The sequence below is a fragment of the Haemaphysalis longicornis genome, unplaced genomic scaffold (genome assembly GCF_048455015.1).
Source record: "Haemaphysalis longicornis isolate Haplotype H1 unplaced genomic scaffold, Haemaphysalis longicornis Haplotype H1 scaffold_12, whole genome shotgun sequence".
Taxonomy (NCBI): domain Eukaryota; kingdom Metazoa; phylum Arthropoda; class Arachnida; order Ixodida; family Ixodidae; genus Haemaphysalis; species Haemaphysalis longicornis.
In genome coordinates, this window is record NW_027526225.1 from 62,713,966 (window position 1) to 62,738,791 (window position 24,826).

The window sequence follows — 24,826 nt, forward strand, 5'->3', positions numbered from 1 at the left end:
CACAGCCGGTGCCCCATCTGCAATTTTGGAGACACTCGGCTCCATGGTGACTGCGACGAAACGGCGGCGTATGTTGAGGAGAAATTTACAATCCAGGACGCAAACCGATGCAAAATCCCGCCGCCTTTGCCTCAGCGAACGGTCATACAAACATTTTATGATGGTAACATTAAACGTCGCCATTTGTACATACATACCGGCAGACGCGAAAAACTGGTGCCCTTCGTTATAAAACACCGCTGCCCCGTCTTCGTCGAAGACCGCGTACCGAACAACGTCGCTTGTGTGATCACGAACTGCGACGGGACGCCACACAATGCCGCCGTTCTCGCACTGCGCAGACGATCAACTGACGCCAGAGGAGCGAAAACGCTAACGGGAGTCACTGTATTCCGAGTGTCCCTTTGCATGTGCCGTCTGCTCGCCTTCCTGCTGTCTGCCAAACCCGGTTACAACTTAAGAACGACAACGGAAGTTGCCGCTGTGCCTTATCCCACAGCCGGATGTTACACCGCGCGGCGCAAGTACTGAGTTACCGGGAGTATTTTGAACATTGCACGAACCATTTCCGTGATTTTGTGGACCTGATATGCTTATGAGCTACTGCAGTGATTAGAAATAAACTACGTGAGAAAAGGAAGGTGATGTCATGCACTCATAGCAATCTCCTTTAAAAAGGCGCGCGGCCGCTGACATCCGGGTCCGTCGCATTTGCGGAGTGGTTCCGTACATGAGCTATTTCCGTTCTTAACTTGTTCCTCCTCCCGAGCAGCGAGAGTTTGCGAGAGTCAGCCCGAGTCAGCGAGAGCCCCGTCTCTTCTTTTCCCTGTCCCGTCCGTATGCGCATGCAGTTTTACGTCTAAGTATGAAGAACCAACTAGCCCAACAACATGCTTTACTTAGCGAGATTAGTTTTGGGAAGCTTTGAGCTGTTCCCTGGTGCAATGAAATACGATTGAGCAGCTCTGGAAGTGGTAGGCGGAGCCAACGAGGAGCAGTTCCTGCAAAGAAAATACGGAGCAGCTTCGAGTTGCTCAGAACTGCTTTGAGCAGGAGAGAGAGAGAGAGAGAGAGAGAGAGAGAGAGAGAGAGAGAGAGAGAGAGAGAGAGAGAGAGAGAGAGAGAGAGAGAGAGAGAGAGAGAGAGAGAGAGAGAGAGAGATTGACACCTACGGTGGTGGTGGTTACAAACATGTATTTTATGCACACGGGATACAAAGACGCCATGTTACGCTTCAGCGAATTTCGGTGTCTAGGAAAAGAGGAATTTACTAATATATTGGGACAAAATTTTGATACATCCAATGGAGTACGACACTAAAGGTAACGGTGGAGGCCAGATGTCTCAAGGGGGTCTAGGAGAACTCGTCAAAAGTGAACTCGTCGCAGCCAACTCGTCATAGGTGAATTCGTCACATAGGGCAAGTCGTCATAGGCCATCTCGCACTAGGGCAACTCGTAACCTAGGGACACTCGTAACGAGTTGGACACTCGTCCAACTCGTCACAATAGACCCTTTGCAAAATGGCCAAATCGTTGGCGGAAAAGCAGCAAGCCACTGTGGCAACACCGTGCATCCGCTGCGCCGCCATTAGAAAGGAAGCGAAAAGGCTGCGAGCACAGAGTTTCTATGGAGTAGCTACCGTCCACCCGCGAAGTGGTGTTTCCCACTGCAGGATGGTAAAATAACTTCGCCGCCCTTCCTTCGAAAGAAGAGCTGCATATTCAGGATTTTTATTCTTCGAGATCAACCACTGAAAGGTCCTACGAGTACGAGCTATCATACGTCAGCGTGGAGTCCTACGTTACGCCATCGTCAGTGTTGACAAACAGCTAGCCTTAGCGCTGCCTCCTTGTTTGGTTGTCGAGTTTTGTGTTTAATCGATGCGCCCTTGCCCCGTGGTAGCGGCGGCTGGCCGCTATGAACGGGCTATGAAGGGTCCGTCTCTGCTGAGCGCTCACTTTGCGTATGTTCGAACTTTCAAAACTATTCGCGAAAATGACCAAAGCATGCATAATGAAACTGATTTTGATGTCTCTGCTACAGGTCATGTTTGCGATTCACCGCCTCTGTACTTGCGGCGCTTAATTTTTCCGTCGGTGAATGCGGTGCTAATGCGGGAGCGATAGGTCACACGCGTTTGTCAGCAGCGAGCAGAGGCAGTCGACCTGGAGAGGAACTCAGAGGAAGGAACAAACACAAAAGAAATAGGAGAAAAGAAGCCTGGGCGCGTCTCGACTCGCCCCAGACGAGCCGTTGTGCAGCGGGGTAGATAAGCGGAAGCGATTTGACCAGCGTTAATCTTCCAAAGGTAGCGCAAAACACCACTTTAGGAGAGAAATGTGACTACGGCGATGGGGCAACAGACTCGTGAAGCCGTGGGTGAAAACGTGCCACCGCAACGGCGTTGCTACGACCTGCTTCCTTTCTAATGGCGTCGTCGCGTTCACCACCAGTGTTACCACCGCTGAATTATCAGTGTTGTCCACCTTTTTGCAAAGGGTCTATTTACGTTTTTCGTTTATCATGTTCAAATGAAAGAGTACAGAAGCTTGTATAATTCTCATCTTATGCGTAACATTCTTACACTCCTCCTTCAATTCACCACTCTTAATGTTTCCTTTGTCGCCTTCGAGGAACGCGCCAGCCAGACAGCGTATCTTTTTTTTTTGTGCAGCTAATTACGTGGGTCTTTTACATTAGATTTAGTTTGCCCGTTCTGTTTTCTCTAATACTTGTTTTTATTTTGGTAATTAAGTGACGGTGCTGGATTTGGGATTTGCGATTTCGTTTTGTGTTTTTGCTTTTTAGTATTTTGATCTTTTGTTTTCATGCTTGCTGACAAACGATGATTGTCAAGCTGGGTAACTTTCGTTTTGTTAGTCTTCATATAACCTGTAATGGGAGCGAAAGTCAAGGCTGGACCTAAAAGTTGACCCCCTCCCCTCCTTCACCCCCCCACACACACTCACACAAAAAAGTGTGACGAATATTTTTTAGAAGATGAAAAGCAAAAAAAGAAACCGGAAGTTGTGCTGAAACCGAAAAGCCAAATTCAACTACCACCTGCAAACAAACAAGAGGCCAAGATTTTGCCCTATTTATAGATATATTGTGTATATATCTATAAATAGGGCAAAATCTTGGCCTAAAGCTTCACAAGCAGGCAAAAAGCTTCAAAAGATAACGCAAAAAGAAAAGAAAGAAAAGAAAACGCAAAAGAAAGAAAAGGTCGACCCCCCTCCACAGAAAAAGTGTGACGAATATTTCTTGGAAGGAGAAGAAAAAAAAATAAACCTGAAAAGAAACCCCTTACCCAGTAAAAAAATGAATTTTGTTTGCAACAAGAAGGGAAATAAGAAGGGGACAGAGGAACGTGTTAAAATAGGAAAACCATTTCAACCACTGCCTGCAAACTAACAAAAGCAGAGGACCCCCCCGAACTCTGACGAGGTCAACCTGGGAGTAATTATAAGATTAGAAGCCACTAATTTCCTCTCCCCATTTCCTCGAAACGGCCAAAAATGGAACCGCGAGACGACTTTTCCTAGCACGAGAAGGTCAGTGCTACCACTTTTCCTAGTACGGGATCACCTAGAACGAGATGCCCTCTTTGACCAGATTCCCTATGACCGGTTTTCCTAGGACGAGTTGGCTGCGACGAGTGGGCCGGTTCCCGTCTCAAGGAAGTCTCGTAAAGCAGTGAGCAGGCGCCGTTCTTCGCTCTTCGCTCTGATTGAGACGACTCAGATAAAGTCAACCATTAAAGGGACCCTGCAACACTTGCCATCGACTACTAGTACTGTATTTTGGGATAAAGTCTATTGTCCCAGAAATATCCTCCCGCAAGAATTATGAAAATCCGTTCACAATTAACGAAACTACGCGCGATGAGAAATCGCGCATAATCGTTCCTTCTCAACTCGAGTGCGGACAAGGCGACGAAAGCTGCGCGCTCTCTCCCGGAGAGTATACGGAGAGGGAGCGGCTCGCGGCGTTCTCTTCGGCGGCCTTCGATATATCACATGCCGGGTAGTTTTCTCCTTTTCTCCGCAACGCGGAGGGGCCTATTTCCGGTCTGGTGCCACAAAAAAGCAGGCATGGGTGCCTGCTCGCAAGTGCGCGCTCGGGCTGGTATGGCGTTTTTGAAGCAATAAACGTTTGTAGTCGAGTGATCCCGTTGAAAGGGAAGTATTGAGCTCATCACTCAAACTCCGCGCGCACTCAAAACACAAAATAAACGGCAAAACTGTGCCTACAGGTTCAGGCATAGAAGAGATTAGTACACAGCGATGACGACGACGGAAATGGGAGAATCTAGCCGCGATGTTGACCAGTGACAGCCGATCGGGCAGCCATGGCCTATGTGACGTCCCTTAGGCCATGCATAATGAGGACAACTGAAGAGAGAGCGGTTTGTTTTTCCGCGTCTTTCACACCGATTTGCGCGCTCACCGCTTCACGTGCACGTGTAATATTTGGCTCAGGTATTCCTGGCAGTGTAATCTAAACGTCGCGCAGGTTTACTTGCACTGTTCAAAGAGTGTTGCAGGGTCCCTTTAATGCTTGGTGGGCTTGCCAATATACTACGTTTTTGAAGTTTACAACGAGCAGTTAGGCCCACATTATGTAATTGGCGCTAGTGCCGCACTCGCGCCACTACTGGCCTTTTCCAATTTCGGTTTCGCCACAGACCCCCATTGTCCGCTCGTAGTGCGCCGTTAGCAAAATTGGTTAGGCACAAAGAAAATTCATAGTTTAATATTGTGGACGCAGTCGGAGCTCCCGTTGGTGGTCGCGAAATGGGACAGAACGTTCGCGGAAGCGCTCCAATGTCCGGAAGCATGTGGAGTCTCCGGCGCGGCGCCACCAAGCGTCATTCAGTCATTCGCTCCCAACAGTTTACGTTCCCTCCACAGGCCCCATATGTCGCGCTTCTAACAAAAGGTAGATCACACGAAGTGTCGAAAAGCAGAGAAAAAGATGCGGCTCGGGACGTATGATCAGCGATGTTCGCAGCGAACACCACGTACCTTGCGAGGGGCACTCTCGAGAACACCAGTACTGGGTGGCTGGAATAGCCACCCTAACCAGTACCTGAAATCTTGAGCGGTATATATTTCGCAGCGCAAGTCATTCAAGCAGATTATTCCAACGGTACATTTTCAGCGTAGTCCGATGCAGAGCCACAACTGAGGCTGCACAAAATGGAAGTTCGCCACTTCAACTTTCTGCAATTAAATCTTACGTAGCGCGGCGTAGGGCGATATACATGGCATAGCATACATGGCATACACGGCGGCATACATGGTTACCACAGTCAAGCCATTAGGTTCGAAATAAATAAATTTGCTGCAGCAAATCTGACAATAATTCATGCACGAACGCACAATTCAAAACAAAAACTAAGGAAAAGATAAAGGAAAAAAAAACACATCGAAACATTGTCACGTCGCATAAGCTACCAAATCAATTATGTAATGCATAATAAAAAAATACAAAAAATGCTCACATCCGCAGCCTTTGGGATAGCTCGGGAAATATTTGTGTAGGTTTTAACAAAGCTTGGTCACCCGATTTGAGCGTTTATAAACTTCACTGCACGTGCTAAGTATTAGCCGGGGGAGACGACATTTCAAATTGTGAGCTTGTCTCGAAAAGACAAAACTTTTAGTTTTCCGGCAGCAGAACTCGTCAGCGACGAACCGATACCGCATACAGCCGGCTCCGGTCTTTTCGGTACAGGACGTTTCCGTACAGGGCGTTTCGGTACGGCCTTTTCGGTGCACGGACCTTTCGGGACACGGGCGTTTCGGGACACGGACCTTTCGGTGCACGGGTGTTTCGGTACAAAGACAAATTCTGGCGAGCGTTTTAGGCTGCGCGCGTTATGTTCTTGTTCGCAAATTGTGCGTTATTTTAGGAAAGGGAATGGTTGTGTACGGCCCTGCCAGAAAAAAAAAAAAAAAAAAAACGTCGGTTTATGTGTTAAATATTATCTGGGATAAACCTAATTGTTCATTATTTTGGTTTTTAGCAACATTTTATCACCAGCATTGTATATAACAAATCAATGACAGTATCGTGTTTTTCACTCGTTTTTTGACGACTTATTATCAATCGCTTTTTTTTTTCAAAAATCAGTGAGAGTAAATATTTTCTTTTTGCACTTTGCGGAGTCCCTACGACAACGGCTGCGTAAATGAATGCCACCGCAAGGGGGAATAAAACTGTGACTTTATAAAGTAATGACGAAGAGGTTGCAATTTCTTGGCATTCTGCATTTGTGCGCGTTGCTTTCTTCTGATAACGCAAGTACTTGAGGCATTACTAGCAATGCATTACGGAATGCACCTATACTGTATCGTGCCGCAAGCTTCCGTAGTTGGCAGGGACTGCGGCGGGTTTATTGTGTTTGTGAATCAAAAGTTGGAAATGCTGTTTAATGATGTCGAAAGCACCTTGCAATGTTTTCCGAAGCATACATACAGTTATTCATCTTCGCAAGGACTGCTCATCTGTAATTCTTGGAGTATAATTACCTGCTCCAAATGCGCGATAGTCGGCAACTTGTTACGCCACTTGCGCCGGCCGTCAACTCGCTTCGATGAACGGCAAGATGACGACCTACCCACAATGCATCGCGTCACCGGCGCTTGTGCATACACCGTATAATTCCCATAGTATAATTCCCGCAGAGTATAATTCCCATAATGTCACTAGCAGCTCCCCAACAGTACTTTTTTGAGCCGCACAATATCACCGACTAATTAATCTTCTCAGAAGCAGGTGTCCGCGCGACATTATGGTGTAAAAAACGCATGGTGTAAAAACGAACGATTGCCGACTGCAACACGCATGCTGCAGGTTATCGTGAGCTGCTGGACTCAACTCGCGCGGAATGATGTCAGTGAACAACCCGAACTGCAACACTTAAGCGCTATTATTCCGACTGATGATGTGTTTTAACAGCACTGGTAAACCATTTCATCCTGTTTACTTTTTTAACAGCTCGGAAGACAGCTCATTCCGTAAGAAATATTTTCCGCAGCAAGCATGGACGTCAAAACAGCGTCCCCGATTAGGAGCGACGTTGGGTGGCGGCTCATGCGTATCTCTGAAGCTCACATTCGGTACTTTTGTGCAAAAGAACTTTGCTACTCAAAAAAAAAAAAAAAAAAAAAAATTAAAATATGGTAAAGTAATTGAAAAATTTATTCAAAGAGCATTTATGAGAAAAGTATAAACCAATGAAAGAGGATCGAGGAACTGTCCTCAACAAATATTTACAGGATATATTCTGTATTTATTCTGTATTCTGTATTTACAGGAGATATTCACTGTTTTATACTTCAGTTCTTGTTTCTGCTCTTTGCTGTTTACTGTTTGTATTTGGTTGATACTGTTACCACATTATGCCCCTCCTGCTTGGGCCTACATGGCCTGCAATAAAGTACCGCTTGAAAAGTACGCGGATTCATAAGTAGGCGTTAAATAATCACAATAAGAGCTCAGATGCCGTCTTTATAAAAATAGATCCTGGAGATCCTGTGCAAGAACAAATCAAAACAAAAACAAAATAAAGAACAACCTGATATGTTCATGCACCCAAAAATTCTTAAACCTGTAAATTTTTTATTGTGACCCGCCGCGGTGGCTCAGTGGCTAAGGCGTTGCGCTGCTGAGCACGAGGTCGCGGGTTCGATTCCCGGCCGCGGCGGTCGCTTTTCTGATGGAGGCGAAAAGCAAAAACGCCCGCGTGTTCGAGATTTCGGCGCACGTTAAACATCTCCAGTTGGTCAAAATTAATCCGGAGCCTTCCACTACGGCGCGCCTCATCGCCAGCGTTGCGTCGGCGCGTTAAACCCTACAATCAATCAAATTTTTTATTGTATACCAAAATTGTGGACCGAAGGGGCTGGGAATCCCGATGGACGTTCGCCGTGGGGTCAATCACCTGTCTTCCCCGAATTTCTCTGGACGCACGGGAAGTGGGGGAGGAGCGTGCATGGCGCTCGCTTGCGCCGGAGCTTCGCCCTCGGATCGGGCCACCGCTGCCATTCGTGCCGCTAATTACGCGTTGCAGCTTCAGCTAGCCAGGGCCATTCGGGGTGCCAAGGCAGGTTTTTCTCGCAGAATGCGCCGAAGCGAAAGCGATTGCGTGGGCGACGACAGGATTTGAAACGCAAGGATGTACGGTGCGCTGCCCCATCGGCTTCGCCGAAGAGGGATTCGTTCCCTGGTAGTCAATCCCAATGCTTTCCCCCTTTTTTGTTATTTTGTACGAACACATACACTTTCTTGCTATACTTCAAACTTCGGTCTTTATTGCCTTCATTTTCGGGAAGCCCCGTACCCGGAAGAGCGCAAAGACGTGCAAGGCGGGAAATCAACGAACAATCCCTCATTCAAATTTTTCAGCAAAACTGAGAATAAAAGATTGGGGCTGTTCATCTGAGCAATGAAATTTTAAAAAGTTAAACGAAAGTAAATTTTGAAAAGCCAACACAGAAATTTCGACCGCTAAAATCATAGGGGTGGTTATTCTAGGTGGACAGTTCTTTTTTTTTTTTTTTTGTCGCTGTGGGGGGAGGCGGGAGCTAATATTTCAAAAATACTAAAAAGAGAAGCTTCTTGCCGGGGGTCCGGACAGTTTATCCAACGCCGTTTTATGGACGGACGTTTTATCGAAGCCGTTTTGTCGAAAATGTTTTTCTCGGCTTTTTCATTTGAGAATTCTGCAGTATATTTTTTCCGTTTCCTCTATGCTACTCGTAATTCAAAAAGATTGTCTCCACAACGGTTCCTTATTATTTACCAAATTTGTATTATATATAGTAGACGCCTTTTATTTCCTGCATGCTTTTAATGTTTTTGGGTTCATTTCTTATTCGGTTCATTGTACAGGCGGAACTTCTATACCGACTCTCCGTCTCTGTATGGTCCCCCATCTGATCCGCAGCATACACGTCCTTGTAGCGTATAGGCTATAATGCCCTGATATGCTTCTTAGTTTTTCATACTCCCTCTTTGTATCGCCGCATAATTATTTTCCCGCGTGTGTTTATGTAAGTACAGTGAAACCTCGATATATCGAACAGCGCGGTGCCCGCGAAATAGTTCGATATAACCAGAATTCGATATATAAAATCACTTAAAAAACGCGTCATAAACTGGTACAAATCAATAAATGAACAAATTGTGCAGTAAATACTCACTTGGTGCTTCAAAGTATTTATTCTTTTGGCTTAAAGTACAGCAGCAGGGTAGCCTGGCGTGTTATACACGACTTCCTCAATGTAGTCCAAACGTTCCACAAGCGACAGGCCGGTGCCTTCTATAGCGCTGCAGTAGCGGTGCGGTAGGGCCAAAACCGCTGAAGCCTCGGTCGAAGTCGGGAGCGGCGCACTATCAGCGCTTGCGCGTACAACCTCGGCAGCGTCTTCGTTTGTGCGTTCAGTAGTAACCTCCGCTAGGATATACACATCCGTCAACTCCGCCGTCGTTCCGGTGCTGTCGTCACCGCCAACAATGTCATGGATGCACATGTTTCGCGGCTCAGCACCAAACAAAGCGCTCCAGCTAACCCCAGGTTTCTTCAAGCTCGCATTCTTCTTTTGCACCGTCAATAGACCCTATGCGAAATTGCTTGGTGATCTAGCAACACTGATGTAAACGAGACCGTCGGCCATATTGGTACGGGCGCCGATCGGAAAGTAGGTGACGGTAACGCGGTATGGCTCAAACTGGACGGTGTTTTCCGGCTCTTGACCGCTGATTGTGGACGAAGGACTTGCCTGCGCTGCCGACTGTGTCTGAAGACTCATACCACTCGGGGTGCCGCGCCAAAGACCCATCCGAGCGGCAGCGGAGCAGGGCATGCCGCCTAGACACCGAGGCAGGCATTGCTCGCCTCCATCGGTGCGGATAAACACGTGCGACTCGCAGTAAGTAAATCCTTCTTTGTTTTTATTTGACGCGAGTTAACCGGTATGAGCATTTGTAGAGCACTTTGTTCACCGTTGTTTACCACGCAAATGCGTAGCGGGGGAGAGAGAAGAGAGAATACAACTTTATTGAAGCGCCTGCAGTTTCCCTGCCCCAACCTATTCAGGCGGAGGCTTGGATCGACGTGGCCTAACGTCGTCCTGGCGGCGAGGCTAGCGTCTTGCGGGCGTCGACTTCCGGGGACTGGCCCCTTCAGCGCTCCGCCCATCCGGTCGCTGCCTCTCGACCGCCGCCAGGATCTGCTGGACGGCCTTGTGCTGCTCTTCGTAGTCATTGGATCTCTTGGCCGCCTCGAACGGCGGTGGGAGAACGTCACCTCTGTTTGTATATTCTTGGTTCACGCAGTCTCTCAGGATGTGAGCCAGTGTGGCCCGTTCACTCCCGCACAGTTTGCACACGTCAGTCACGTACACCTCCGGCCACAGGTGTTTCGCGAGCACTGGGGTAATCACTGAATTGGTTTGCAGCTGCCTAAACACAACCGCCTCGGCTCGGGTCAGCCCTGGGTGAGGTGGTGCCATCGTTCTCCTGCCTAGTTTGTACCATGAGAGCACCTCGCCGTAGCTGGTCATAGTATCCTTGTCGGGGCAGTCCACGTCGTCGGCGGCCCTTCCCGCGGCGCGGCCGGCTAGTCCTCGCGCCACGGCGTTGGCCGTCTCGTTGTGGTTGGCGAGCCCCAGCGGGCTCGCTACCCCTTCCCCCGCGTGTGCGGGAAACCACTTAATCACGACACTGTCATTGTCACCGTCGGCTTCAGCCTTGCGCAGAATACGCGCGGCCGCACAGCACACCCTGTTCCTCGCGAAGTTGCGCACTGCCGTCCTGGAGTCGCACAGCACCGTCGTGCATCTTGGGTCCGCGATGGCTAGGGCCACCGCCGCTTCCTCGGCCTGACACGGCGTCTTGACTCTCACGCTGGCCGTCGATCTGGTCGCGCCAGTTCTGGCCTCGATTACGCTGACGCTGTAGGCGCCGTCGATGTTCCGGTAACTCGCCGCGTCCACGAACACGGCTCCCTCGTCGTTGGCGTGGGTTGCGATGAGCGCCTTGGCTCTCGCCAACCTCCTGTCCTGGTTGTAGGTGGGATTCACGTTCCGTGGGATCGGGCACACGACGATGCGTCTGCTCGCTCCCTCCGGTACTCGCTCCTCCGTCTCGATTTCCCTTCTTACGCTGACTCCCAGGCGGCTCAGTATCGCTCGACCGGTCCTTGTCTCCGAGAGCCTCTCGAACTGCGCCGTCTGCTGGGCTTCCGCAATCTCCTCCAGGTTGTTGTGGACTCCCAGGGCTTCCAACTTCTCCGTGCTCGTGCTGCCCAAGAGTCCCAGTGCCGCCTTGTAAGCCTTGCGAAGCATCGCGTCGATCTTTCTCCGTTCGCACTGCCTCCAGTTGTGGAAGGCCGCGACGTAGGCAACGTGGCTGACGACGAAAGACTGGACGAGCCTCGTGAGCCTCTCCTCCTTCATTCCGCCTCTTCTGTTGGATACCCTCCTGATGAGTCTCACTGCCGCGCCGGTCTTGGCCGCGAGCTTGGCCACCGTTGCTCCGTTCACCCGGTTTCGCTCAATGAGCATTCCCAGGATCCGGATCTTGTCCACCTCGGGGATGACTCGTCCCCCATGCGTTCGCACCTTGATCTTCTCGCAGTCTCTGGTGCACTGCTTCTTGCGGCCTGTTCTCTTGGGCGGAAGCACCAGCAGTTCCGATTTTGACGGGGAGCATACCAGGCCCGAGCCCTTTAGCTGATCTTCTATCGCCTCCACTGCTTCCTGCAACTTGGTTTCAATGTGACCGTCGCTGCCGCCCGTGACCCACAGCGTGACGTCGTCGGCGTAGATTGTGTGTCGCACGCCTTCGATTCGCTGCAGCCGGTTGGCAACGCCGATCATCACCATGTTGAAAAGGAACGGCGATATGACCGCTCCTTGTGGCGTCCCCTCGCTGCCTAGCGTCTTTTCCGGCAACTTCAGGTCCCCCGCACAGATTCTGGTCGTCCGGTCCGTCAAAAAGTCTCTAATATACTCGTACGATCTTCTTCCTAGGTTCAGGCGCGACGCTTGGGCCAGGATCGCAGACTGTCGCACTTTATCGAAGGCACTCTGCAGGTCCAGACCCAGCACCGCTCTGTTGTCCTTGGTGTTCGTCTCATCATCCACGATCTCGCGTTTCAACTGGATCATGGCGTCTTGGGTTCCCAACTTGCCCCTAAACCCGACGAGCGAGTCTGGGTACAGCTCTGCTTCCTCTAGGTACCGCTGCCATCTGTTCATGAGCACGTGCTCCAGGAGCTTGCCCACGCACGACGTCAGGGAAATCGGTCTGAGGTTCTCGATTCCGGGCGGCTTGCCGGGCTTCGGGATCAGGATGGTCTTAGCTTCCTTCCACTGCCGTGGGAGACGTCCGGCCCTCCAGCACTTGTTGAAGTAGTCCGTGAGGGCCGCCGTCGCCGCGTCGTTCAGGTTCCTTAGCGCCTTGTTGCCGATGCGGTCCGGGCCCGCGGCAGATCTTCTGTTTAGGTCTTGCATGGCGTTCCTGACCTCCCACTCCTCGATGTCTCGGTCCAGCTCCGCGTTCTCCGCCCCCTGGTAGAGCGGCGACCCTGTTGCAGTAACCCTGGGTCTATTCGATTCAGCCTGCACCTCTTGAACCAGTTCACAGCGGTGCAAAGTGGGTTCCGCCATTGGCGGAACCAGCCCTGCACTTTTGTCGTCTGCTTCTGCACCTCCTCGGCAGGGAGTGCAGGCAAAGCCGTGAACTCGTCCTGCACCCGTCGGCACCACCGGTGAATCGAACGGCGCGGTTCAGGTGCCGCGAGCTGCACCACTGAAACGAACGGCGAAGTGCTGCACCGCCTGAACTGGTTCACGTGGTGCAGGTGAAACGAATAGACCCCCTGAAAGAGGAGAGCGACAATCGCCAGACCGTAGCGCTAGTGGGTGGATTAGGTATTTTCAAATGCTGTACATGGAATTTACGGGATGATTTTTGGCGAAGATGTTTACGGAAAGGTTGCGGCCGTTTTCCGTGACGGTCGTCCGCCCGCGCGTTTGTCGCAAAGCAATCGTGCTTTGCGGCGAAGTCAACTACAAAAGCGCACATACGCCTTGAATTTTCTTTTTTTGTGTGTTTTCATTATTTATTGCGCATGTTCTGCGCAAAAATCTGTTTGTGTGTCTTTCTTCTCCTTTTTTGGCGGTGGGGTGGTTGTGATTGTTTCTAAAGCGCATGTTTTTGGTGTGCATGAATAGATAATACAGTAAAACCTCGTTAGCTCGAACTCACTGAACTAGATTTTTTTTTAATTCGATGGGTCATCGGTATAGCCCGTATGTTTACCTGTTTATCTCGAAAGATTCTGGGAGTGAGTTCCAGAGAATCATATTATTGCTTGCTTAAGTTATGACGAACACGATTATGCGGGTACTGGAATCATCACCCACGCTGAGGTTTTTAAATGTTAAACTTCCTTCTCTTGAAAAATGCATTAACAAAGCATGCAGAGATACTTGCACGCTCGAACTTGACAAACAATTTCGACATTGCTGTTCGAGGTGTAGATTATTGCCCTTGCAACAGTGTTAAGGAAGACACAAAATCTGGTCATTTTGAGTCTGTTCCTTGCGGCCACTTCTTTCTGCTCTGTCCCTTTACCATAAACTGTAGCGGACTAGTCCTGTTCTTCTCTGAGTGTTATTTACTGATACTCTCTCTGTTCTTGCAGGTTGGGCCTCATCCATGTGCTCAGCAGCTGCTTTCGCTCCCAGAAGAAAAGTGGCCGGCCCTATGTTGTGTGCCTCACCTTTGAGACGGACAGTGGGGCGATTGGGGAGGCATCGTGCGAGTGCCCGGCGGGTTGCAGTGTAGCATGGAGTCACATCCTGGCTGCTGTGCACCTACTCGCCCTCTTGCAAGCCGAAGGTTTTAAGAGGCGCCACCGGATCCTTGCGTGCACTGAGCTGCCACAACAGTGGGGACGTCCGAGACAGCAGGGCATCAAGCCAGCGAGTGTCCAAAACATTGACTGGAGAAGCCCGCGATAAAATGGCCCCTCCCTTCCCTTGCCAATGCGTCTGTTCGATGCACGTCGAGTACAGGAGCAATGTGAGCAGCAACAAAGTGCCGTGCAGGCGCTTGGGAGAAAACTTGGTAGCCTTGGGAATGAGTTTTTTGCCCCAGTTGTGCTGGCCTCCCGCTCCTCCCCCCCCCCCCCCCTCCCCCGCTAGTGACAGAAACAAGGACTGGCATGACACCTGAAGGGTCACCTATGAGCTACCAGCAAGCATTCAGGAGCACGCAAAGGCTGGGCAACGTCGTGTTTACTAGACCGCGACATGCAGGGGTGCGCGAATGCTTCTTTTTGTTCCATTTATATCCACAGTTTGCTATACTGCACGCGCTATAAATCAGCGAAGTAGTTTAATTTACTGGGATTTTCACTGTGGATACAAAAAACGCAAAAGCTCTCAAGCTGATGCGCGGCAGCCTGATGCAACTGTGGCCGTTTTCTTTTTGAATAAAACTTGAAAATTGTCTCAGCTACCTACATCAATGGCCACTATCATTACGTCGGAGGCATGCATGCAGCATGTGACAAACTAGAGGAGTGAGTGTGTATTTTAGTCGCAAAATATTCGACAGTAAATACATCGTTGCTGGAATGACAATGGGCACAAAGTTAACTTGACGTAACAACAAACCTTTCAGCCCGGAAAATCGGGAACCAAGTGCAAAAGCTCGAATTTTCCACCGTTAGATCATAAAACAATGCTCGCCACTTCTGCAACGACATGCGGCTAAGTGCAACGTAAAGAAACCAACAACACACTCCCATACCGTGCGCGCCCGCCACAGGAAATTTTCAACCGCCGTGACGGCGTAGTGCGGCAAGAAAAGTTTGTTTACAGCCATAGGTAAGATAAAGGCTCGTGTAGGGGCTAAGCGGTACCATTTAACAATGAAATGAAGCGGGCGCAGAGCCACAGGGACGAGTAAAGAAACAGCCTAATTTTGGCAACGTGTGATACTGTTTTCCCGGTCGAGCGCCGCTGTCAGTCGCGTGAATAGGCGGCGCACGCTCAGGCTTCATTTAGAATACAAAGGCTGGACAAGAGAACTCCAACGCAGCTGTATTTTTCATACGGACAGCGACTGCAGAACCCCGCGCTTAGCAAACTAACGACAAATATTCGCTCCAAGCGCACCGCGCCCAGCGTGTCACAAAGGTTGCTCGCGCCGGCACAGTTCGCGTCACAAAGTTCGTTCAAAAGCGTGGAACTTCACGTACTTTTTCTCCATTTGAACCGGTATTTCCGCATTGCGTGCTCTGCGGCACGAAGCAATGCTCCGGCATTGTAGTCCATCACCAAGAGCGGTCAATGCCCGCCTTCCATGTTTTGCTAATTGGTTTCGGTTTCAAACGACCGTACCAAAATGGCGGACCTAGTTACCGGAGTCGACGTGAGATGGCGGGGCGCATTTTGCATAGGGTCTATTCTGCTTCGGTGCAACCGATGCGCCGTAGTCGGGAACGCCCATCGCGTCACCGCTATCCTCGAGGGTACTGCGGGATAGCTCGCCGCCTGTCAACAGAGCGCGAGCAGTCTGGGCAGTCTGGGGCGGCGGAGTTCGATATACCCATTTCATGTCCGTCCCAGTTCGAAATAAAAAATTGAAAATGCATGTGATTTTCCGCGTGATATAGAAAGTGTTTGATATAGGCAATCATTCGATATACCCGTATTCGATATATCGAGGTTTGACTGTAACGCACTTGTTGGCGTTTGAGCAACCCCGTCGCGGTGGCTCAAGGTCTAAGGCGGTGTTAGTGACTCTACGCTGTGCTGCTGAGCCCAAGGTCGTGGGTTCGATCCCGGCCGCGGTGGGCGCTTTTCGGGTGAAGGCGAAAAGCGAAAATCCCCGTGTGTCAAGATTTTGGCGCGCGTCAAAGATTGCTGAGTGGTCGAAATTGATCCGGAGCCGTCAACTACGGCGCGCCTCGTTGCCGATGTCTTTCTTCTACGCGTTAAACCTCAACATCAATCAAATCAGCGCTTGTGCGTCCAGTGTCAAAACTTTAAACTGGACAGCTAGTAAAAGCCTGCTCCGACATGTTTTTTTTTTTTTCTAGCTCTTTTGATGAGGTCACATATGACGAGTTGGCTGTTACGGGTTCACTTGTGCCGAGTTCTCCCAGACTCCACCAGCTTGGCCTCACATTCACTGTCGGAATCACCCCCCCCCCCCCTTGTTCTATTCTCATAGCACTTATCTTTCAGAAGTTCTTGTTGGCACGAGATTTCTCCAGATGCAAACAATGTGACCACATGGTCCGCGTAGGAGTTGCGTGCAAACTACGTGACAAGAAAAATTGGGGAGGGCAAGAGTTTTTATCACGTAATGATGAACCATGGCGCAAAATAAGGGATATATTTGGCAACACCAACCGAAATACACATGCAAAGTATATTGCTCACGGGGTTCGGTTTGTTATTATAGTACAGTGTCAAATTCTGTAATATAAGCAAGGGGGACATACATGCTTGAGTGCAATCAATGAAGACGCAAAAAAAATGGCCAGTCAAACAAACTAAACCCCGAAAAGTACAATGAAAGCCGCCAAACCGCACTTTCGATAAAACGGACATAGGTGGTTCGATAAAACGGGCATTTTTTCGATAAAACGGCGTTCGATAAACTGACCTATGACAAATTATCCTATGTGACCAAACGGCCTATTACGAACCGGCCTATGACGAATGATCCTATGTAACAAAACGGCCTATTACGAACCGGCCTATGACGAAACGCCATGTGACGAACGGGCCGTATCCCCCTCTACTATATATACTACAAATTTTGGTAAATAAGGACCCGCTGTGTAGACACACATGAAACTAAAAAAAAATACACTGCAAATTTTCTCTAATGAAAAGGCCGACAAAAAACACTTTCGATAAAACGGCGTTCGATAAACTGTCCGGACCCCCTGTATTTGCATCTTTTTCTCCCGTTGGTCACGCTTCCCGAACGTTTAACCGAAGTCTCTTTTGCGGTCTGATGTTTCGCAGTACTGGGCAAAGGTTTTGCAGCCGGACGTCGTTGTTGCTGACTCTTTCCACTAGATTTTTCCTCTCCCCAATGCATGGAGAGGGGCACTCAGCTCAGAAATGTTGTATACGACACCGGGCGTCCTGTCCTTTGTCGCACAGTCTTTGGAATTTTTTTTTTCTAGTAATGTTTACAGTGCACTAAGCAGAACGCTTTCACTATAGCACAGAGAAACTCTGCCCCTCTCGCCCACCTCTATTACCGTGTGGTCCCCCGACCATCTTCCAAGATGGGAGCACTCAGCGGATCCAATGCCTAATGAGAGAAAGTGAGTGGGTGATGTACCTGATGTTTATCTTTTTGTTATGCAGTTAATTTCGTTGCCCTCTTCTTTTCTTTACTCATCCTCCATTTCGAAAGATGAACCTACCAGAGCAAAATATTTAGGTCATCAGCTTCAAATATTTCTTTACTTAGAACTCCGTGGGACGCCCACACGAAAACCATGATAAAATAGCAAGAAAATAAACACAAGGCTGTCCGCTTTATTTATGTGCGCAACGCAAATACTCACCTAGTTTAACTTACAGGAGAATGAAATGAAAAAAACGTAGATTTACCTGATTAACAGTTTGGTAAATAAAATAAATGCCTACATAACCGCTCTATTTTTTTGCATAATTTGTTCGACAGGCTACTCGTCCGTTGTTCTCTAGTTTAATTACACGGGGCCGCATGGGATGCGCCCCTTTCATATATCGCCATCTTCGTGCAATCGCCCTGTGCTGGCTGCGTCGCTGGGCATGATGAAGGAAAGTCGACTTAAAAAATATGAGCTTCAACACCCGATTTCAGATCCTTCGTGATGGCTTGGACCGCGAATTGGTTGGCTCGTGCAAGCATTGAAGGAATCTGGTGCAACCAAGGGAAATCGCGACAACCCATTTGTCTCCCCAATGTCGGGCACATGAGCCCCCCTCCCCGTCCACTTGCGCCCCTCCCAACACAGGCTTAATGGACCTTTCTCCAGTAGCGATCTGCACATGCGCGGGCTGCCGGTCCGCCATTCTTGGCAGGCGCCTCGGGCAAAATAAACAAAAGCGCGCCCCTCGGTTTTCTGCTTAGGGAGCGGCTATAATCTGCACGTTTTCTTTTTCTTTTTTTCTCTCTTTGGACTCCTCTTGGTGGGTTCGTACGTGCATACAATAATGGATTTCTAAGAAAAGGGGCGAAGACGCTTGAGACTGACCACGCTGCCAGCACATGGCTGCCAGTGAGGGGATTACGAAAATGAAAAAAAAAAAAAAATGGGGGGGGGGGGCGCTTCGAACACGGCAGATTAGTCCCGAGAACGTTCGCCTGCTACCGTGACATTCATGTGAAAGGTGCGGGTGACGGCTCAGTGCGGGAGGGGTAGCAGGACCAGGATATTTTGTGCACGAGTTCTCCGAAAGCCAAACTTTCTTGGGGGTGCGCCTTACTGCCATTTTTAGTTCGCCGTGGCGGCCGCTAGAGGGACCGGTACTGGAAAAAGGTCCATTTGTAGTTCGCTCTTCCCCACCAACCTTCATTGCATGTTTCGCACTTACTTTCATTTCGTTGTAATTGTCATTCTCCGCTTCCTCAAGATTCAATCTTCCCCGTATTTATTTTTCAAGTCATTTTCACCTTGGTTTCCTTCTGAAAATATGACAACACCTCATGTGCGTAAAAAAAGGCACGTGGAAAACCGCCGAGGACACATGACCAAAGACTCGTTGGCCCTGATGCCTCCCCCCTTCACCCCCCCCCCCCCCCCCCCCGCCTTCCGTACTGCTCTCGTCCGCCGCCCCGACAGTGGTCCTAGGCGTGATGAAGGGGCTTTGTTAGCCCCCTGTCGTCCCATTGAAAAACAAGCTCGCTCGCTACATTCCTCCGAACGTCGCAGTCAATCAACGGCACCCCCTTCCCAGGAATCGTTCCTTGTTCGCCTCCGCTCACCCTGCAGCCAATTAACTCCTCAAGCCGCGCCCATCGACTACCATGACATTCCTGGATGCCAAAATTCTACTCACTTTGTTCCATTGTACCAGAAAACAAATCTGAATAGACTGTTGGGGACGTAAATTGAACAGGCCAAAGCTGTGGTCTCGCTGCGGTCGTTTTCCAGTTTTCGACATTGGCATTACACATTGTAGGGGCACAAATGGCACCCCCCCCCCCCCCCCCCTTAGCGGCGCCACACCCGTGCTGCAGCAGCGGTTCGAGAGCCTTTGAGTCGAATGTTAAATGACATCTTTGAGCTCCCACACGACGTTTCACAGGCCTTTGGTTGAAATGCCATTTGAGTCAAAGGAGCACCACCAACGACCTTTGAGGTTCTCAAAGGCCTTTGAAACGCGAACGTTTTTGTTTTCGATCACAAGGTAACTGTACTCTCAACACCGGCGCTGCGAAAGAAAAAAAAAAAAACGATTTCTTCTGCATGCTCTGTGTGTTTTCCATTAAAGGGACACTGAAGTGATATGTAAACATTGCGGGATTACTTTCGCAAATTGTAGTCCGGAGTCCCCAGGCCATGTTTCGACCACCCTGGGCGCGTTTACGCGATTTTATTCAGTAGAAAAATTAATTCGAAAATGCTGTCCTCCTCTCTTTACGCTCGCCCATTTTCTGCGGCGTTTTCGTGTGACGTCAGGAGGGGATAAGCTGGCAATTGGCTGCACTGCACGGCTCCCCGGCCTTCAGACAGAGTCAGTCGGCCCAGCGTTTCGTCCGCCGGCCGTCGACGGGTCGTCGCAATTCGTTCGCTCAGTTGAAACGAAGCCAGGACACGCTTGTGAATGGTAGAATTTGCCTTTCTTTACTTGGTTAGTTTGTACACTGTATCTAGCTCCAAGTCAAGGTCGCTTCACACAAGCGCTGCGCACAAGCGCACATGCGACGCTTCGCTGACTGGTATGCCAGTAGGAAAATATAAGGCCTCTTGAAGGCGGGAGAAGAGTCAGCGAAGTCAATATAGGTACTAAGGAAATAAAATCAACTGATATTTTTACCGTACAGCGTAAAACTAGGGTGCGGGAAGCACTTTTTTGCGCTGGGCGAACAATTACAGCGGTCAGCAGCACGACTACGCATCTGCGAACGCTTTTCCGTCTACGAAATGCAATTGGTAGACGTGAGCTAGTGTGGAAACTCGGGCGACGCTTACTGCACGAGTGCAATACAACAAACAGTCACCTAAGCTGCTTTAAATGCCAAAACTAAATAAAAGTGTAAACTGGTTGTACAATATATACCCTATATTATCGCTGCCTCTAGAGCCCCCTCCGTGGCCGAGCGGTCTGGGGTGCTAGGTTTGCCACCGCAAGTATTTTGCAAGTCACGAGTTCGAATCCCCGCGGGTACTTGCGTTTTTTTTTTTTTTTTTTTTTTGTAAGTTAACTATTTTGTTTTCCGCCGATGTTTTCTAAATTGAGTTCACCTTTTTTTGGGCCGCAACGTTCATGGCTCCACGAACTAGTTCACAAAACGCGCGCAGGCTGGCACTGGCGCGCTAGCGAGTTCTCGTTGGCGTGCTGTTGCCATAAGCACCGACTGCTTGCAGGCAGTGGGCACAGGCCAGAATGAACAGATCCTTGGCCTGGTGCGAACACGCTTTTTACGACACAGGCATGAGGGAGGCAAGCTCCAAATATGGGGGAAAAGCGCATGACATTTGGGCGTCTGCGGGTACGCGGAGGGCGTTCATGCACTGCGTAGGTTTCCGCTAGTGAATGCTACGATTCCAATCCGTCCTAGGAGTCTTATCTTTATGCATTTTTACAGCTGACAACATGGCAGAAGCGCGGTACGATGATTACTGAGTTATTGAGAATGCCCATCCAACAACGCCAACGGTTGTGTTTTACAGAACCGAAACCGAAACCGAAATTTGTTCGGTTGCTCACCTTGGGCATCGTCCAATCACGGTGCCCGCTCCTCCTAACGTCACAGCTTTAGTTGGTGCGGCCGCCGCAAACCGCGCATGGTAGTTTTTCTTCTTTCGCGCTTTGTAAAATAATTACCGATTTGTCAACCGAATAAACGATGAAAAGTGTGCTAATTTGAGCCAGTCTACGCAGTGCAAGCAAAAACGGGAGCTTGACAAATTCACTTCAGTGTCCCTTTAAGAGTGGCCTGGCAAGGGTTGTGTGAGATGGGTTCTACACTCCCCATCCCCCCCCTCCTCCCCCCCCAAAGAAATCACTGATCATCTATATTCAACGAGTCATCTCTAACGATTGAGTGATCACCTTCCCCTCTCCTCCTTTCTTCCCCTTCCCCAACTACGGCCATGTGGCCTCCCCCATCTTAATAAATGTCATTCAATTCAATTTCCAGTTCGAATGGCGAAACTCCTTCCAGTCTGAATGCCACTTGAAATTTCGAAGGTCCTTCGACTGAAATGTCCTTCCCAACGCTCGTGACTTGGAACACGTGCGCAAGAGTGCTAGAAATGGCATTCGAGAGCCCCAAATGTCTGTCTTGGTGCTCATTTGGCTCGAATGGCATTTCAAAACCCAGTGGAGCAGCACAACTTCGCATTTGAGTCAAATGACATTCGGAGGACAGTGTAGCAAAGGTATAAAATTGTCAGAACCCTAGTCATAAACATCTTCGGTGAAAAACAGACGACAATCAGCTATGAGACATCACGACACCGCTCCCTGTGTGATCGATACACATGATGAATGATATGCACCATGACTCTGGTACGCTCACTTGGCGCTTAAGGACGCGGTCAGGTAGGTCTGCGTCTCCGTGCCGTTTAAACGCGTTCGGCGAAACAGAAAAATGTCGGCTTTAGCACATTTGCACGAAGGAAACGGCGATGTGAACTTCCGAAAGCCATGAGGGTCCGAGTGGCGCCGTCACACAAACTACGCAAAAAACTGCGATCAGCTCTGAACGCTGCGTGACAGTCACCGGCGGATCGCTTTCTGCGTTTTCGTACACAATTATTTCAGCAGGCCATCTTCGACTATTTGAAGCAGGCTATCGTGCAACTCAATAACCTGTCTTTGTTTACCAATTTCGAGTGAAAGCGATGCTGGGCAACCTCGGAGCGTTCCCTACTACACACGTAAACACTGGCTCGTACGTCAGTTTGGCTGGATTTGCTTGAACGCACCAGCGATCAGCCCGATTACGTTGCGGGTGCAATCGTCGGCGATGCCGGGAAACTTCACGACACCGTCGTGAACGGCAGAGCTTTAGCAACACAAGCAGCGCTTTCGTGCCTTCAAATGATTTCCCCGCCGCCGAAAGCGTTCGTGCTGACGGCCCTCTAGGTGTACACTACGGCGTCTCACTTCGCAGACTTTCGCGCGGGAAATGCAGAATGCTTAAATGTGTACGTACCAGTAGCGACGTTATGAGTGCGCGTTGTCGAACGTCCGCTTCGCAACTTCCTCTTCGCTCTCGAACGAGGCGGACTCATGGCTGGACGAGGCGATACGTTCAGCGTCGAGATGGTCGGCGTTACGGGACGACACTGCGATTTCGGCGTGTCGGCTGGTGTTCATATCGACACATACAGCGGGAAATGACAAGGTCGCGAAGGAACAACGCTTGACAGCAGTCGTTGCTTCCGTCGTTCTTTCACGCTGTTGCCACAGTTGCTGTTGGTGCGGAGATTACCGACGCTGATCCATCAGAAGCGGTTGCTTATCAAACAAATGCACCACGAGAGGGCGTTTATCAAAGTGTGGGTATAGAAACTTTACAATATTGCTGATGCAGTGCATCGCAGCTCTCCGTGTTTAGTCTAGCGGTTACCGCCTCCGCTTATTAGATGCTAGTCCGCGGTTCGAATCCCCGTCACTTAATTTTTTTTTTTTTTTTGCAATTATGGTTAATGATTAGTGTATTTTTGTGTTGTTGCACACCCGCATAACGACTCACGATGACAGCAGTTGGCCTTTGTTTTTATACCCCCCCTTCCCCCCTCCCCAGGCAAGGCCACGCCGCTCACTGAAGCCACAGCTGGCATAGCCATTGCTTACGTTCGATCGTAGGTAACTATGAAAAGTAATTAGTAATTACCAGTGACTTTGGCTAGTCCGTGCATGGCAGGGATAAGGCGAGTTGGGTAAAAATCCAGACACGCTGCTTTCACCCCAAGTTGCTAATTCGGCATTAAATATAGTGAGCTGCCATTCGTTCCATATCAGGACAAAATGCAAGCCACAGAAATTCTGAAAACGATCAGTAAAGATCCAATAATTGTAGTGAAAATGAAATATCAGAGCATGCTCACAATGCTTTCGAGGGCCATCTGCTCATTTACAACAGCCAATTTGAGACAGCACACCACATTCCTGCCCCCCGAATTCTCTCCTCGCAAGGATTTGGTAAAAGGATTTGATTCTCGTGACAACAGAATTTTTGCGAATTTGCAACCACCATAGCATCATTGCATAAGTGATGCTGTGAAGGTATACTCACTTGACGCTCTTAAGATTTAATCACTCCGTGAATTATTAATTGAACTTAAATGCCTTATGCCAGAAAATACTTCCAAAACTGTACACTGCTTTCAACCAGCTTTCAAGATTAATTTTAATGCCTCTAAAGTCTGTGATTGGTTCCACACAGCCTGCTCGCCTAAAAGTCTGTGGTTCGGTGTTAAAGCCTGCACATTAAAGACCGCCGTAAAAATCAACTGAAAAAATCTTTGTAGATGGGGGACCACATGTCTCATTTTGGAGGTGTAAACATGTAGCGATCAATTTCACTATATAATGTGATGTTGCAAAGTTAATGGAACATGTTGCTAACATAACAGCTATAATAATGCAAAACAAATAAATGGTTCCTGTAAAAACTTGCCTAAGGCTTGTACCACAGACAACTAAAACAACATAAATAAGTACATAAATCTTGCCGAGTTTTTTGCGAAGGGCTAGCGGAACTGTTCACATTCCCGTACAATGCAGAATTCGGTCCACTAATACGTATCTGCATTGATGGCCATATATAGTTTAAATATTTTTATTTTAGCTCCTACTGCATGCTCCTCCAAACACCCTAGAATGTTTCCTTTCCAACAAATTGAAAAATACGGTCACCTTATCTTTCCATAATTAGAGTTCCTGCATATACAGCGAATACAGTAAATCTATTCATAGCAGCAGCCAACAGATCATTGCGAATGACATAGAGGCCAAAGGATATGGGCCCAAGCAATTGAAATACAGTGTATAAGTGCAAATGCATAACTTGTACATTAAAGCCCAGGTACATTCTTCTAAGAGTTGAGTGCTGTGTTAAAATGCAGGAATGGGCATAAATAACACAAGCACAAACTTATTCAACATGTGAGCACGCGTAACAGATGTTGAAGAATGTGTGCCACTCTTTGCCTATTAACCTAGTTTACAAACATGCGCTCAATTACCCTTTGAGGAGCTTCTTTGGAAAACCTTTTTGAGTAAGAGGAGAGAGAGAGAGAGAGAGAGAAAACTTTAATGAACACTGAAGAGGTTAGCCCCACAAACGGTGGGGCTTAGTCAGCATCAGAGCTCAGTGGCCAATTTGTTGTCGCTTGTGAAAGTTGCAGATTTTAATGAATGAATGAAAACTTGCAACTTGTACAAATTTCTAATCCCTCATTAGCAGAAAATCACACACGTACGCGTGATATTAAAAAAAATAGATCCAAAACGTTCTACTAGCCTACGAAATATTCCAAACTTTGTAAAAATCTACTACCGTTCTTCCTACCCTAAAATACAAAAGTTGTCCCTCA

At 48.9% G+C, this 24,826-nt stretch overlaps 1 protein-coding gene across 1 annotated transcript in view; it reads right to left on the minus strand.

Moving 5' to 3' along the window:
* The window catches only part of LOC144162739 (neuralized-like protein 4), an 88,191-nt gene extending 65,440 nt beyond the window's left edge, over positions 1 to 22,751 (minus strand). Inside the window, exon 1 of the mRNA XM_077693377.1 lies at positions 22,438 to 22,751. Coding sequence (XP_077549503.1) covers positions 22,438 to 22,516 — 79 coding nt within the window. The 5' untranslated portion in view covers positions 22,517 to 22,751. The remainder of the gene's footprint in view (positions 1 to 22,437) is intronic.
* Positions 22,752 to 24,826: the final 2,075 nt, after the last annotated feature.